This window comes from Globicephala melas, chromosome 4 (genome assembly GCF_963455315.2).
Source record: "Globicephala melas chromosome 4, mGloMel1.2, whole genome shotgun sequence".
Taxonomy (NCBI): Eukaryota; Metazoa; Chordata; class Mammalia; order Artiodactyla; family Delphinidae; genus Globicephala; species Globicephala melas.
In genome coordinates, this window is record NC_083317.1 from 54,361,332 (window position 1) to 54,375,447 (window position 14,116).

Genomic DNA, 14,116 nt, shown 5'->3' on the forward strand with positions numbered 1-14,116 from the left:
TTAGCTTTGGGTGTGATGTAGCTTCAGCCAGTATTTTTATTAGTGTTTAACCCTGGGCTTAGGTCAGGTCAGCTCATGCAGGATCTTAGATTTCTTCGGATTGTCAGCCAGAGAGAGAGAGTACACACTAGAGAGTATTTTCTTGGTTGGTATGATGAGAGGCAAATCTGATAATGCTTGATTTTGCCACAGAAGCCCTGGCCTCAACCGTATGCTCATTTCTAATGAGCACTATATGACAAATAATAAAATATATCCCTTTTGTAAAAATAAGATGCCTTCTGCTTTAGGTCTTTCCCCATTTTCCTTTTTATTAATTTCAACCAAAAATGCATATAATAGGGGCTTCCCTGGTGGTGCAGTGGTTGAGAGTCTGCCTGCCGATGCAGGGGACACCGGTTCGTGCCCCGGTCCGGGAAGATCCCACATGCCACGGAGCGGCTAGGCCCGTGAGCCATGGCCGCTGAGCCTGCGCGTCCGGAGCCTGTGCTCCACAACGGGAGAGGCCACAACAGTGAGAGGCCCGCGTACCGCAAAAATGCATATAATAAACTAAGCAATTTTTTATAGGGTTGAGAGAAAATGACAAGCAAGACTGTTCTGTTTAATATTGATGTATTGAATCACTTTGATTCATTTGCATAAAGAGTGCTGCATAAATGAAATGTAAAATGATATCCTTTTGGCAAGAGAAAACCCAGCATCTTACTTTGAAAATGAGAAAAAATTACTTTTAGCGCTTACATTAAAAAAAAAAACAAATGCTGCTTCCTCTTTGGACACTTGTGTCAACCACCATGACTTGATCCAACCCTCTGGCCTGTTTATCTCTTAGGCTTCTCTGCCACAGTTTTTGCTTTACTCGTTGAGGGCTATTGTATAAAACTGGTAACAAAAATGTCATATAATGGTATCATTTCACAAAGAACAATTTGCTTGATGAATCTGAATAAATTAAGATTTTATCATAATTTTTCATTATGATAAACAGGCTTTTCTTTTCATTGTGTGGGCAATAGTTTTGTTTAATATTTCCTTGCTTTCCTCTAGTCATTGACATCCTTTTACTTGATACTAATAATTTTTTCAAAGGTAAAAAAGAATTTTGACATGATGACTGTAAATTTATTTTTAATGTTGGTACCTGAGCAGTCCCATCCAACCTTTTAGAAACAGCTCCTTCAAAACAGAAGTTGTTTGCCATATATTCCTTTTGATTAAATTCTACACTCTGTAGCATGAATATCAGAACGTAGTGGCTCGTCTTTGACACATCTGATATTTACATATGCACTATTTACCAAGAGTTTTCAATTTAATTAAAAATGTTTGTATGATATACCTCAGCTGATGCATTTCTAACAGGTATTGCCACTCAGAGTGTGGTTCTTGTTTAAGTGAGATCACCATCAGATTTATTAGGTGCCTCAAAGCCCTGGGCAGCTCTGAGGAACCAGTTTGATAGTGTAACAGCCACTGTCCTGTGATTCTGGAGAGTAAGATCCCATACCTCTCTTAAATTAATTTGTTCTTACTGCTCAGTACACTCACTCCTCCAAAAGAAAGTTTTTTTCTGGGGAAGAACCTCTTCTTACTTAGGATTTGTGCAGGGAGACATTTCCAGATGTTACTCCTCTCCTCAATGGCACTTGTCTTCTGAGGGTTTTTGACTGTGCACTTATAAGATTTGAGGAAGCTTTAAAAAAATTAATTTGAAAACTTATTATGAGTTGTTTCTGGCATCATTAACAGAGGAAGACATGCATGATGGAGAAACCAAAATAAAATGTTCTGCCCTAGAATCAAATACAGTTCCCCTTCTCAACTCCATATATTATTTTTCCCAGTTATATTTTGCATAGATTGACAATTAAGAGCCCTTACAATTCCTAAGCAAATTAAATTATTACATACTTAGTTGTTTATTTGTAAATGTTATATGTGATTATACAAGAAAAGTATAGTACATGGTTCTCTAAGGATATTTGTGCTCTCCAGTCACTTTCCTCAGCTGACTCAAGAGAAGTTTCAGTCTCTTTCATGTTATGATCTGACCATATTGTCAGCCCAGTACTGGGCTAGTTTATTCAAAGCTAAACAATAGCTAACTAGATGAACTAATAAAATTATCTACTACAATCTGCTATGAGCATATCTATTGCAGTAGAAATAGAATAGCCTATAATTACTGTGATTGTATCCCTAAAACTCTTATAATTATTTCATAAAACACCCATCACCTTTGAGAAAACACAAAGACTCTTGAAATTCTTGTTCTAATTAGTCTATAGCAGAGATTCTCAAACTTTAAAATACACCAGAGTCACCTCAAAGGCTTCTTCAAACACAGATTGCTGAACCCCACCCCCAAAGTTTCTTATTAAGTCTGCAGTGGGGCCTGAGAATTTGCACTTTCAACAAGTTTCCTATTAGGGAACCGCAATTTGAGATCACTGCTCTGTGGTTTGCAATTTTTACCACAGGTTATTAAATCAGCATTGGTAAGGCACTTTCTGGTATCTCTTGGAACTTACAGGGAAAGGGTTCAGTGAGGAAGGAATGGGCAGATAACAGAAATTTACCCAGTGGACCACTTTATACCCCTCATCCCTTTTCAGAGGGATTCTCAGTCCTATTATGTGCACTTAGAGAAAAGTAGGTGTTTGTATAATTTAGGAAACAATTTACTCTTTAAAAATGTTTAGCTTTGTAATATCACTTTAAGATCAGGCTTGCAAAATTCTTAGAGACCATTCGCATTAATTTCATTTACAAGTGTTCATAACTCTAGGAAGACATTAGCTATTGGTCATTTATCGTGTAATACAATTATCCTAGAAACGCAGTTTTTAAAAAAACAGTAAGCCCTGGGCATTTCTTTAAGTTGAAAATATTTTTTCTTTTATGTCTTGGGTCTCCGTGTCACAAGCTGAGAAGGATATCTTTCCTTCTTAACCAAATCTGATAGTTTTCAAACCCATTGAAGTAACCTGCATGGAACCATGAAATTGAATAAAGAACATTTTGTTTGTAGGTTCCTCATAAATGTTTATGTTTAAAGGGAGAAAGATACATCTGCTTTACAAGATCTAGAAAGAAATATAGAGTGCAGAGCCTGTTTTCCTCGCATTTCAGCCTGTCTCCCATTCTGTATTGATGCTCATAATTCATCTAGATTCAACTCGGCCCTTCTGAAGAGCCATCACTCTGCTTCCAGGCTCTGATCCATTAAGTTTGTCAAAGTGAGTTTCCTATCTGCATTTTTTGTTGTTTACAGGTAGAGTGACACATCTGTCACTGTTTAGATCTTGTTTACTGAAGACTAATGACCAAATGTAATGCCAGAAGGGAGCTGTTGTCTTCCGTTATTTAGCAAGTCTGGAAGCCTTGCCTGGTCCACATATCCTCTTCTCTGCTGTGTGGCTGACTCTTACACCTAGAGTATATCTTTGCGTTGAAAAATTGCATATTTACTTTGAAGACAGGGAGCTAATCTGGACAATTTAGACAGGTAGATTTGAACATTAAAACTTTCCTTAGAAGGCTTTTACTTTGCCAATATAAATACAACCGTAATCTCACCAAGGTATCGTCACAATTGGATATAAGCAATAGGTGCACATTTAAAGCATTCATTTTCATGATGGAATGCCCAATATGTTACGGAATATTACACTCAACACAGACTCCATATACTCACACTGCAGCTCATTAGTGTGAAAGTCTTACATGGTTTATTAGAAGTGTTAATATTCCTTTTGAGGTAAGGAAGACCAATCATCTCATATTGTTCATTTGTTCTCTGATTCATTTATTCACTCAACAATTGTTAGTCATTTCCTCCCAGGCTACAGTGTTTATGATACCCCTCATAATTGCAAAAGCCTTCCAGCTAATTTGCTTTTGATCTTTACCACCTCTTTCCTTGGTGTGCGCCCCTACCTCAGTCAGCTATAAAATTAACAGTTTTAACACCCAGGGTGATAATTTTTCTTGGCGCTTTTGCTGAACATCACATACTTTTAACACCCACCCTGTTTATCAGAACATTCCATAATAGGCAGAGGAGAGACTACAGTGGAGTTAACAGATTAGCAAGCACCATCCAACTTGAGGAAAATAAAAAGCATAGCCATGAACATACTGTACAGTATGACCTGCTACTGCCCCCTACCCAGGAGGGTAGCATAACACACACTTTCCACCACTAGCTGACCTGTCATTGAAAAACATGTATTAGCTACATTATTCTTACTTGAAAGGATGTGTATGTCTCTTAAATAGAAAAAAACAAACAAACAGGGAAATGAACAATGATATAACAAATTGGCATTACACAAGCTATGCTTATATTAGAAGCCATCAGAGATTACTGAGAGATTACATGAGATTACTGAGAGAAAATGTGTAAAGAAAAAGAGTGGGGGCCCTAAGACAAAACCCTGAGGGAAACATTTAAGTGCTCTCTATAGAAAGGAGAGCCAACAAAGAACAGCAAGGAGTGGCCTGAGAGGTAGGAGGAAAACAAGGACTCTGCAGTATTGGAAATCCAGAGGAGACTCTCAAAAGAAAGGTCAGCTATGCCCAGTGCTGCAGACATTAACATGTATTCAACCCCCTGCCCCCAATTAAGAAGCCAAAAGACATTTTTAGAAACTATATCTTACCGCTAAGTTGTTCTATGAAAATTTTATTGTTAGGTGATTCTAGAAACGTTGGACTGCTAAAATATGTTGACTCTCCCCCAACATCCTTTGAAAATAAGGCTTCCAGCAACCTTGAGCATTTAAAATACTGCCCTGTACCTACAAACAGGTAAAAATCCTCCCATAAGTGTTGAGGAAAATAGTTCCTACTAAACATTAGGTGAGGGTTTCTTTTGCAAGGCAAGGAACCATTCTCAAGCCTCGACTCGAACAGCTGTGCATTAACTCAGCTGGCAGGTAATACATCCGAGCGGTCAGAAGTTCGACGCTGAGCCTCTGGGTGTGCCGTGCAGGCATTTGACAGGCTTCGTGGTAGTGCATGCGCGTGCGCGCGCACACACACACACACACACACACACACACACAGCGTCGGGAACATAAACCTACAGCAGCAAAAGCGACAGCAGAGGGAGCCAGTGGAAGAGCTAGAAAACAGTGTCAGGCTGTGTAGGGGAGCATCACCCAGCTTGTTGTTCTCTTGAGGGTATCGTATGATTATGTGACAAATTTAATATTTTATAGATTATTAAATTTAATAATTCTCCTCTGACATTGCAATTTTTAATTCTGTTCTAATTTTAGTCTGTAACTAATGTTTGGAAGTGTCCTAAAAGAGTTTATTTATTAGTGTTAACAATGATAAATCCTTATTACTAGTAACTGTAATGTATATTGAGAGCATAATGTGGGCTGAGCACTGTGCCGAACTCTTCACTCACATAACATCTGATCTTCACAGAAGTAATTAATATGGGGCAGGTATTGTTTCTCTTTTGAAGGTGAAGATGAGGTCTTAATTACTTGCTTAAGTCCACACAGCAAGAAGTAACGAAGGCATGTTTGCCTGACACAAAAGCCATGTCCTTTCTATTATACAACCTTGGTTCATGGGACTGGCATTGATGTTCAGTACTTCTTTCCCCCAAGTCACTAGAGTCAGTGATTATATTAAATGTGTTTATTTCTCTTAGTCTAGTGATAAGCTTAGTAATTGAATTCACCTTGTCTAAAAAAGGAGAAATGGCATATATCAGAGGAAATTCAGCTAGAGGAAAATCTTCAAAATGATTCAGCCCCTAAGTTGATCTTCTAAAGAAAAAGTAAGTGATTAGGATAAATAGGAAAGGACTCTTTGAAAAATGATAGTACCCAGGAAGAAAAATTCCTTAAAACTTTCTTAAACTAGTCCCTTCTGAGTGGCCCAGGTAGCTTATTAAATATTTGGCTCTTATTCAGCAGGTGTTCTAGGGAGAATTTTCTCTAGCAGTAAGTCGCCAGTCTCTTCTGGGGCTGACAGCTCCATAGAATTCCCTGGGGGTCTTGGGGTCACCTGTAAGGTATAGACACAAGGTAGGTTTGCCTCCTAAACTGAACTGAGAAATACCTCTGTCTTAAACTGAGAAAGAATTCAGAATCACGAAGAATATTAAAAGCTTAGACCATAGCTAGCTGCTCTAATGATGATAGAAGTTCTCTAGGAGAAGAATACTTTGTAAAGATCTTTAAGAATGTATGCCCTTCTCCATTCTTTATGGAGTTAAGCTAGAAATTGAAAATTAAGTTTTCATATAAAAACGAGAAAGGACAGTGCTGTTCATTGTTATTAGTGCCTGGCTGCTGTTGCACCAGATTTGCAGAAGAGGATGCAGTCACAGTGTCATGTTGTGTGTATGTCGACGTGCTACAACTTAGTTCTTAACTGTATGGCTTCTTGAGATTTGTGGTCTTGACTGTCAATCTTTGTGTACTTTAGAGCATACTCTCAGAGCCAGTGCCAGTGTTTTATGTAAAACTTTTAGCTTCACCAGCTCTTGTCATATTGCCTAGCACATTTATGTTGGATTCTCAAAACAAAATTTGTTGACTGTCTTGTTGGCTGTCTTTTCACAGTGATTCCAAATATATTTCAACAAAAAATTAACTAATTGCTTTTTAATAAATATAAAATGACATTAAATCTCTTTTCTATGTGGCAAGTTGCTGAGTTGGTATTTATATGGAAATGGAAATGCATAATTTGTTTTAAGGTGGTAGAGTTATTAAATTTAGGGCCTGGAATTCTCAAGATAATAATACTCTTGTCATCCAACAGCCACCCAAGCCACTCCTGTTTTTTTTTTTTTTTTTAACATCTTTATTGGGGTATAATTGCTTTACAATGGTGTGTTAGTTTCTGCTTTATAACAAGGTGAATCAGTCATACTCCTGTTTTTTTGTTATTATTTTTGAGGCTATTTACTAAAATTGGTTTCAAAATTATAATCCCAAGCGTATTTGGTACTTGGGAGCAATGACGTTCTCATTAAACTAAGGAAAGTTCCTGAATATATGTGAATGGGGAGTGAAAATTCTGATATCACAATTAATATTCCTTATGTGAATTGTTTTCAATATAGATTTCGTCGAACACTTCACAGTTGGGCAGTGCTGAACCTGTAAAACGCTGTGGGAAGTCTGCACTCTTTCAACTGGCAGAGGCAAGTTCTAAGAATATGTTGTGATAAGATCTGCAGTGGTCGAAGTCACAAAAAAGTTAATCGTAACTGTGTTCCCTAAACGGTACCATCTCACCTGTGACCATAAAGTGTGTTGTATCTAATTTTCAACAATGAGAGGGTTAACCTTTAATTTAAGGAAGTGGACTTTTGCTACGAAAAGTCATTAAGCATTGAAAAAGGTTACCCGGGGAAATTGCAAAATCTTTTTCACAGGTAGTATTTTAAAATAAGGTCAGTTTTTGTCTCTCTCAAATTGGTTAAGTAAGTACATCCTAAACCGAGAAGAATGGCCTACGTCATTTTCCTCTTCTCTGATTCTCTTGTGATATCTATAAATCCCTAGAAAGCGCTACTGTTAAGCTAGGTGGTTGATGTTTTAATTTGGGGTTGTTTTCAGTGAAGAACTCAAAGGATGTGTTCTAAAGTCTGGTTTTATAGCATCTATCAGTTGTACATTTGATGTGATGTGGGTGTAAAATGCTACTACTCCTTTGGCAAAGTAGAAAAGATGCTTTTGTAAAGCCTAAGAACAGAGCCCTCACTTGGCGGGGGATGGTGGGGGGGAGAAGATGCCGGGAGTGGTCATTGCTGGGATGGGTGGCAACAAGGCTTCCTCTGCCAAGCTGGACCGATCTGCCCTATGGGGACTTGTGCAAGAAATGGCTTTAGCGCCTGGACACTGTTGTAGCAGTTTTCTCTTTTGGTGAGGCAAATTAGGAGGTACAAAATGAATGACCCAAAATCTCTATATTAAACTTCCTTTTCTCTCTTTTTTTCTGTCTTCCTTCCAATGAGTTCCTTCTGAGTTTTTTTGTGATATGGTTCTTTTATAAATTATTTGAGTTTATTGAACTTAATGGGACAACCTGTCATTTTCTAAATTTTATGGTAGCTTGTATCATAAAAATTTAGCAGTTTTAAATATCTTTATTTTTTTTTAAGTTTTATTTTATTTTTTTGGCCGCACCTCGTGGCTTGCGGGATCTTAGTTCCTCAACCAGGGATCGAACCCGGGCCCCAGCAGTGAAAGTGCTGAGTCCTAACCACTGGACCGTCAGAGAATTCCCCCTAAATATCTTTAAATTAAGCTTTTAAAGGCCAGCCAGATCCAAATTAGGAATATAAAAATAAAAAGGCCTGAAACAGTAAAGTATGTAAATAGTGGGACAAACTAATCCATTTTTGTCTGACATGAAGCTGACATGCTTCTTGTATAAGAGAAATTCAGACTCAAGTAGAGGGCTACTAATGACTAGAAAAATTAGGAATGCCCCAGGGAATAGTTTTTAAAAGAATTGGGTAAGTCAGTGGCAAAGTACTGTTTCTGATAGAACTAAAATAATAAAGATCTGGCAATGAGTCTGCCTTTAGAGTTGTAAACGTGTCTTAGTAAACAGGGAGACTATGAGGCCATAAATTTGTCCAGTATCTTTAAGACTATACAGATTGTCAAGATAATTTATTTGAAAGAAGTGATTATTTTTCTTAAATAAGATGAATATGGCCCTTTCTGCCTTTCCAGGGGGGTGGGGTATGTACATATATACAGACATATCCATATGGTCTTTTAAATATTAAACAACACTGATTTATAAAACACACTAGCTTTCAGTGTGAATATTTGTTTATTAAATAGTTTTGTATTAGAAATGTATGGACCTTAGAGGTGCTTTGCCGTGGGCGGGGTGCTAGAGCAGTGAATCTGTCTTCTCGTTTTCTTTCTTTGGCATAACAGTCACAAAAAAATGGATTCCCCATTAAATCAGAGCTCATTAAAAAGAACACTCTTCAAATTTGTAAGGATGCATCCCAAATATAAAACAGATGCTATGGTTTAACAGATGTTTCAATGTTGGTATCATAATTTAAAGGGGTAAAATGACTGCAATAAGCCTATTCCAATTATAGCAAATCAGCTTACACTCAGACTTAGTTTCTTATAACATCCAAGTAAAAATAATATGCTTTTGATGGAACAGGGTTGGTAAAAAATAATCTACCAAGAAAATCTCCTCACATTATTATTTGCACCACATGAATATGATGCCATAATGCTAATAGAGTGTGTTTTAGAATAACATCCTAAAGCCTTCCCAGTTTATAATTAAACATAAATATGTACACAATGGATTAATCAGCATCTCTAAATAATCACCAGTAGAAATATGCTTCCTCAGTTATTTTTTATTCGTTGTGTATTTGATGTTCATTTTTTCTTGAACAGAGTATAATATTTAATTATTTGGGGTACCTCTTTAAATAAGTATGATAGGATATTGAGGAGGATTTTTCCTGTGGCCCAGAATTGATGCCATTGTCTGATATCCTAAGGGACAGCTTTAAATTTACACATTCTAAAGGGAAAGCCATCAACAAGCTACCTTCAGTTTGGGCTAGATTCTTCTCTTGGGATTTATAAAGAGACAGCCTTATCCAGCTGTCATCCCTTTACCACTCCAAGGGTTTCCCCACCCTAACCCCATGGGTGGGGCTATCATGGGATTGACAGTCATCTGGAATATTGTGGCTTTTCTCCTTGTCCTGTGGAGGAAAGCAGGCAGTGCTTTCCCTTCTTCACGCCTGGCCTCTGTCAAGCAGAGTGAAGACAGCTCTGAGAGAACCCCTGTTAAAGAGTAGGGGTCGTACTACCAGAAGTGTCTTCTCATGTTTTGGCGAGAAGCAAGCAATGTTTTAAACGTTGATTTACTGCGGTGCCCTTCACCTCTCTGACCAGGCCAAAAGAGAACGGGAGGAAGTCAGCAGCAGGGAGAGACTTAGCATAGCCTGACGCACTGTCTTGGCATTGCAAAGATGCATGAGTTTTCCAGGGGCCAAGTGAACAAGTAGAAAGTAGTTCAGCTTGATCAGGCAAGAGGCCACGGAATGGTCGTGGGGAGAGGGCAGGCCTGGGACCATCCCATCTCTCACTTGAGGACACTCTGAGGAACTCCCACAAACAGGAGTGATGTTCAGCTTGTTTGCACCAGGACAGCTGTCCCAGTACTAAAATACAGAATACTTCCTATTGTTGGTAAAAAGACTGGGACCCTACCCCTTGAGTACCTTTGCAGTAACTGCCAGCATCCCAGGTCTCCCCTATCCTTCTAGCGACTGGACAGCACAGCAAGGGGCCTGCAGCACCCTGTTCTACCCCTGAGACCACATCCCTTCTGATTGCTTAGCACCCCTGCCTGTTAAATATTTTGTAAGTTGTCTCTGTCCTTGGTATCTCTGTCAAGGTCATTTCGTCTTATGGGAGTTAGCAGGAACAGACAAAGACATAACCATGCACAGTTGGTTTTACCTGCACCATTCCTTCCTCTGTCCTCTCAACCAGAGGCTATATGTCTTGTGAAGGAAGGTCCAGGAACCAGCCCCAGAACTAACCATTCACCCTTCCCAGCTCCATTCTGGTGGGTGGACATAGGAGAAGGAGTGAATGAGGAGCCTTCCCAAAGACAGGGTTTGTTGCTTGCAAGAAAACTCTTCTCTTGGAGAGAAGCAAGAAATATTGTAGGCATATATTTATTGCTGTGCCCTACACCCACTTCAGCAGGCAAAAAGAAAATTGGAGGAGGCTGGCGGCAGATAGAAGGAGACTTAGATTGGCCTGCACTCTCAGTTTGGGCATTGCAAGGAGCGCTCCCCATTTCCCAGCACCCCAAGCCAGGAGATGCTCTGGTGGAAGGGCCTGCTTCAGGCGTTTGATTGGCATTTTAAATTGGGTGGGTTTTTAATAGCTGAAAGTGACCTGAAAATTCTGGAATCCATTCCAGGTATTTTTCAGGAATCTACTCCAGCTAGGAAGGGAGATTTGGCATTGTGCTGCTGAGGTCAGGGAATTGTAAAAAATACAGTCCTTTATGTTTGAACCTCCATGAGATTCATACTGTTCAGTTAATCAGTTAATTGGCACAGGTACTATAATGTATTGTGTTTCCTTTCCTTTTGAAATTAATTAGGTCAGGTCACATAAAGAATAGCAAAGCATCCTCCTGGAGATCATTGTGTATTATAATTGCTATAGTTGGAGAGCACACAGAAACATCTTTATCTGTACATTTTAGTAAAGAAAATTCTACACTTAAAGATACCTGTTACTAATATTGCCTAGTACAGCAAGTGGAGCAGTTTATTCATTTATTCTAACAAACAGTAGTTTCTGAGGGCCTACTCCGTGCTATTAACAGCGAGGTTGTTCAAGCTACCTGCCTTCTTCTGAGATCAGTGGTATAGGAAGACCTTACCTCGAGATCCAGTTTTGGTGTTTGGTGTGCCATGAAAGGCTGGAGCATAAGCCTAAAAACATTACTATTTGTTTTACTTCTAATTTTTTTATCTGCAAGTAAGTTTTATTATCTAACGTAAGATAATAATGACCGACATTTATTATCTACTGTGTGCTAGGCACTTTTCTAGGTACTTTATATGTACTCATTGAATTCTCACATCTGTCCTTTGAGGTAAGTACTATTATCATTCCTCTTTTCCACAGTAAGAAACAAAAGGACAGAGAGGTTTTTTGACTTGCCTGAGGTCATGTGAACAGGAAATATTAGAGCCTCCGTAGAAACCCAGTCAGTCTCTCCACAGCCTGGGCTCTTCAGCACTGTGCTATTCTGTCACCTTGTTTTAGATGAATAGAAAAGACTGTGCAAGTTACTTGTTATAGGAGTTTGCATGTTATAGAAGTCTCTGTGGAAGATAGCCTACTCCTACACACATGTGTATGGCTGAACAAAATGACAGATTGTTCAAGACTGCTGTCAGAGAAATGGAGCTGATATTTCCTTTTTTAAAAGTGATTCTACTTTTGAAACTGCCAAGATACATCCTACACCCTTAAATAAGTGAGTGCCTGTTTGTGAATATACTTTGGAAGATACGGTGAGGACTGTAGGAAATTACAGTGTATGCCTCCTGTTCTCCAGGAACTTATTCTCCAGTTGCAAAGAGGTAAAATATAAAAAGTTAAGGGATAAGAAATAAATTAATGGTGCAAGTGGTTTCACAGGAAAGCATGCAATGAAAGGAGGAAGTTCAACTTGAGTGATACCAAAGTGAACGTGTAAAACCAGGAAACGGAGAAATTAATATCGACTGGAGTGCTCTGGGGACCCAGCACAGGGGAGAGAACGTGAAGAAAGATGGTTCTTGATGAAGGAGTTGTTGAGGAACAGAGGTTGAAACTAGCATCCTTTGGGCCACATCCAATTTTGTTAAGAGATGCTTTCTTTGGCCCACAATTTGTTGACCTGCATTATATCTTACATTTGAATTAGTGGCTAATATTTTAAAATTATAGATTTCAAATAAATGCGTACTCTGACCTCTCTTGAGAATGTAGAGGATCTGGAGACGCTGGACCAGCCTTTCTGCATGAGAACAATTGGTCAGAGCTGATAAATGGCTGCCCCCTTAGAGGTGTTTGCTGTACAAATGTCACCGTCCTCTCCTTTCCCTACTGAGCCCCGACTCTGAGTCCAGCAGTCATTGCCAACATCCATTTACACTTGTCCCCACCCCTTTATACCTAACCATCCAAACACAGTAGAGACTGTGATTTATGCATAATTAAATGGAGAGATGGGGGAGATAGAGCAAAGAGATAAAGGCAGGCAAACATGAAATAGGTAGATGACAAGTAAATCAGCTGGGCAGAGGGGAGGGCTGTGCTAGGAGGTATATGGAAGGTGAAGGTAGAGTGTAGCTGCAAGTCAGAATTGGGAGGGTGTTTAGTGTAAAGCAGAGAAATTTGTACTTGAAAATAACGAAGGGCGGTTGAAAATTTGGAGCAGGAGTGTGCAGTGGTGAGAGCAGCGCTTGGAGAGCCTCACTTGGCAGCTGTGTAGAACAGAGCGGAAAGCCTCTGTGGACGTCTGGGTGTGGGAAGACGAGAACCAGCATCGGGGGAGCTGGCAGTGGGCATGGGAGACTGCAGGGGATTCAGGTGGATTTGGTGATCGAGTCAATGTGAGAGGTAAAGCAAAGGGGAGTCCGAGACAACTCCAGCTCTGAACCTGAGGGTGGGGAAAGAACGGCTTTCAGTTTACCCTGATCTTGGAGCCCAACCTCAGGAAACCTGGATGTTTGTGAACCGAGAGGGGGCCCCACAAGTAGAAAAGCAGAGATGAAAGATGCTGAAGGGGAAGGGATAACTGAAGAAATCCAGTACTGAAAGAGTCAACACGAGGGGATTGCCAGCTAGGTAAACAGTTGAGTTTGGAAAGCAGAAACCCATGTTTCTCTGAGCACAGAAGAAAGAAAGGTAAAACACGGTCACCCCAGGATTGCTGGATTTGTCTATGTTGTACTTTTCTTCTTTATCTCAATTCGTAAAACTGATAATCTGTTACGGTGAAGTTGAAGAAAGAGAATGCTGGATCTCTCTAGACATACTCTTCATATGTATAAAATGCAAGATTGTAGATATGGTGGGTCCAAGGGAATTGGAAAAGTTGTCATTAACCCTATTTATTAAAAAAGGGATGAAGACATTTTCAGAGACCTCAACACCCTAGTTTTTCCTTGCGTTCTAATTTGCAAAAAACCCTTATAATTATAGTCAAATGGGTAGGTAAAGATGAATTTATTCTAGTACCTATAAAAATTAAATCTTATGGAAAATTATGGCTCACTTTAAGAAAAGATGAGTTATGTTAAAATTACAGAAATTCTATACTATATTGAAAAAAGTAGGAAATCCCACCCCCCCACTACCAATTATAGGTGGTATTTGATTGAGGTATGACTCCATTCAGGTGTTCTGTTGTGTCCTCATATCATTGATGTGCATTATCCTTTCACCCTACTGTAACCCCCTGAAGCCTAGAACCTCGACATGTAGTTCCCAAATTCTCAGCTTCACCTGCACTCTTATCGTAAAATTGAATTCTAACACTTAACGATATA

The 14,116-nt window shown here is 39.2% G+C and overlaps 1 protein-coding gene across 10 annotated transcripts in view; it reads left to right on the forward strand.

Moving 5' to 3' along the window:
• Positions 1 to 14,116, forward strand: part of BBX (BBX high mobility group box domain containing) — a 277,999-nt gene that overhangs the window by 222,576 nt on the left and 41,307 nt on the right. For all 10 annotated transcript variants that reach the window (XM_030836707.2, XM_030836705.2, XM_060298038.1 and 7 more), the window contains one exon: positions 7,103 to 7,183. In XM_030836707.2, the coding sequence (XP_030692567.1) occupies positions 7,103 to 7,183 (81 nt within the window). The remainder of the gene's footprint in view (positions 1 to 7,102; positions 7,184 to 14,116) is intronic.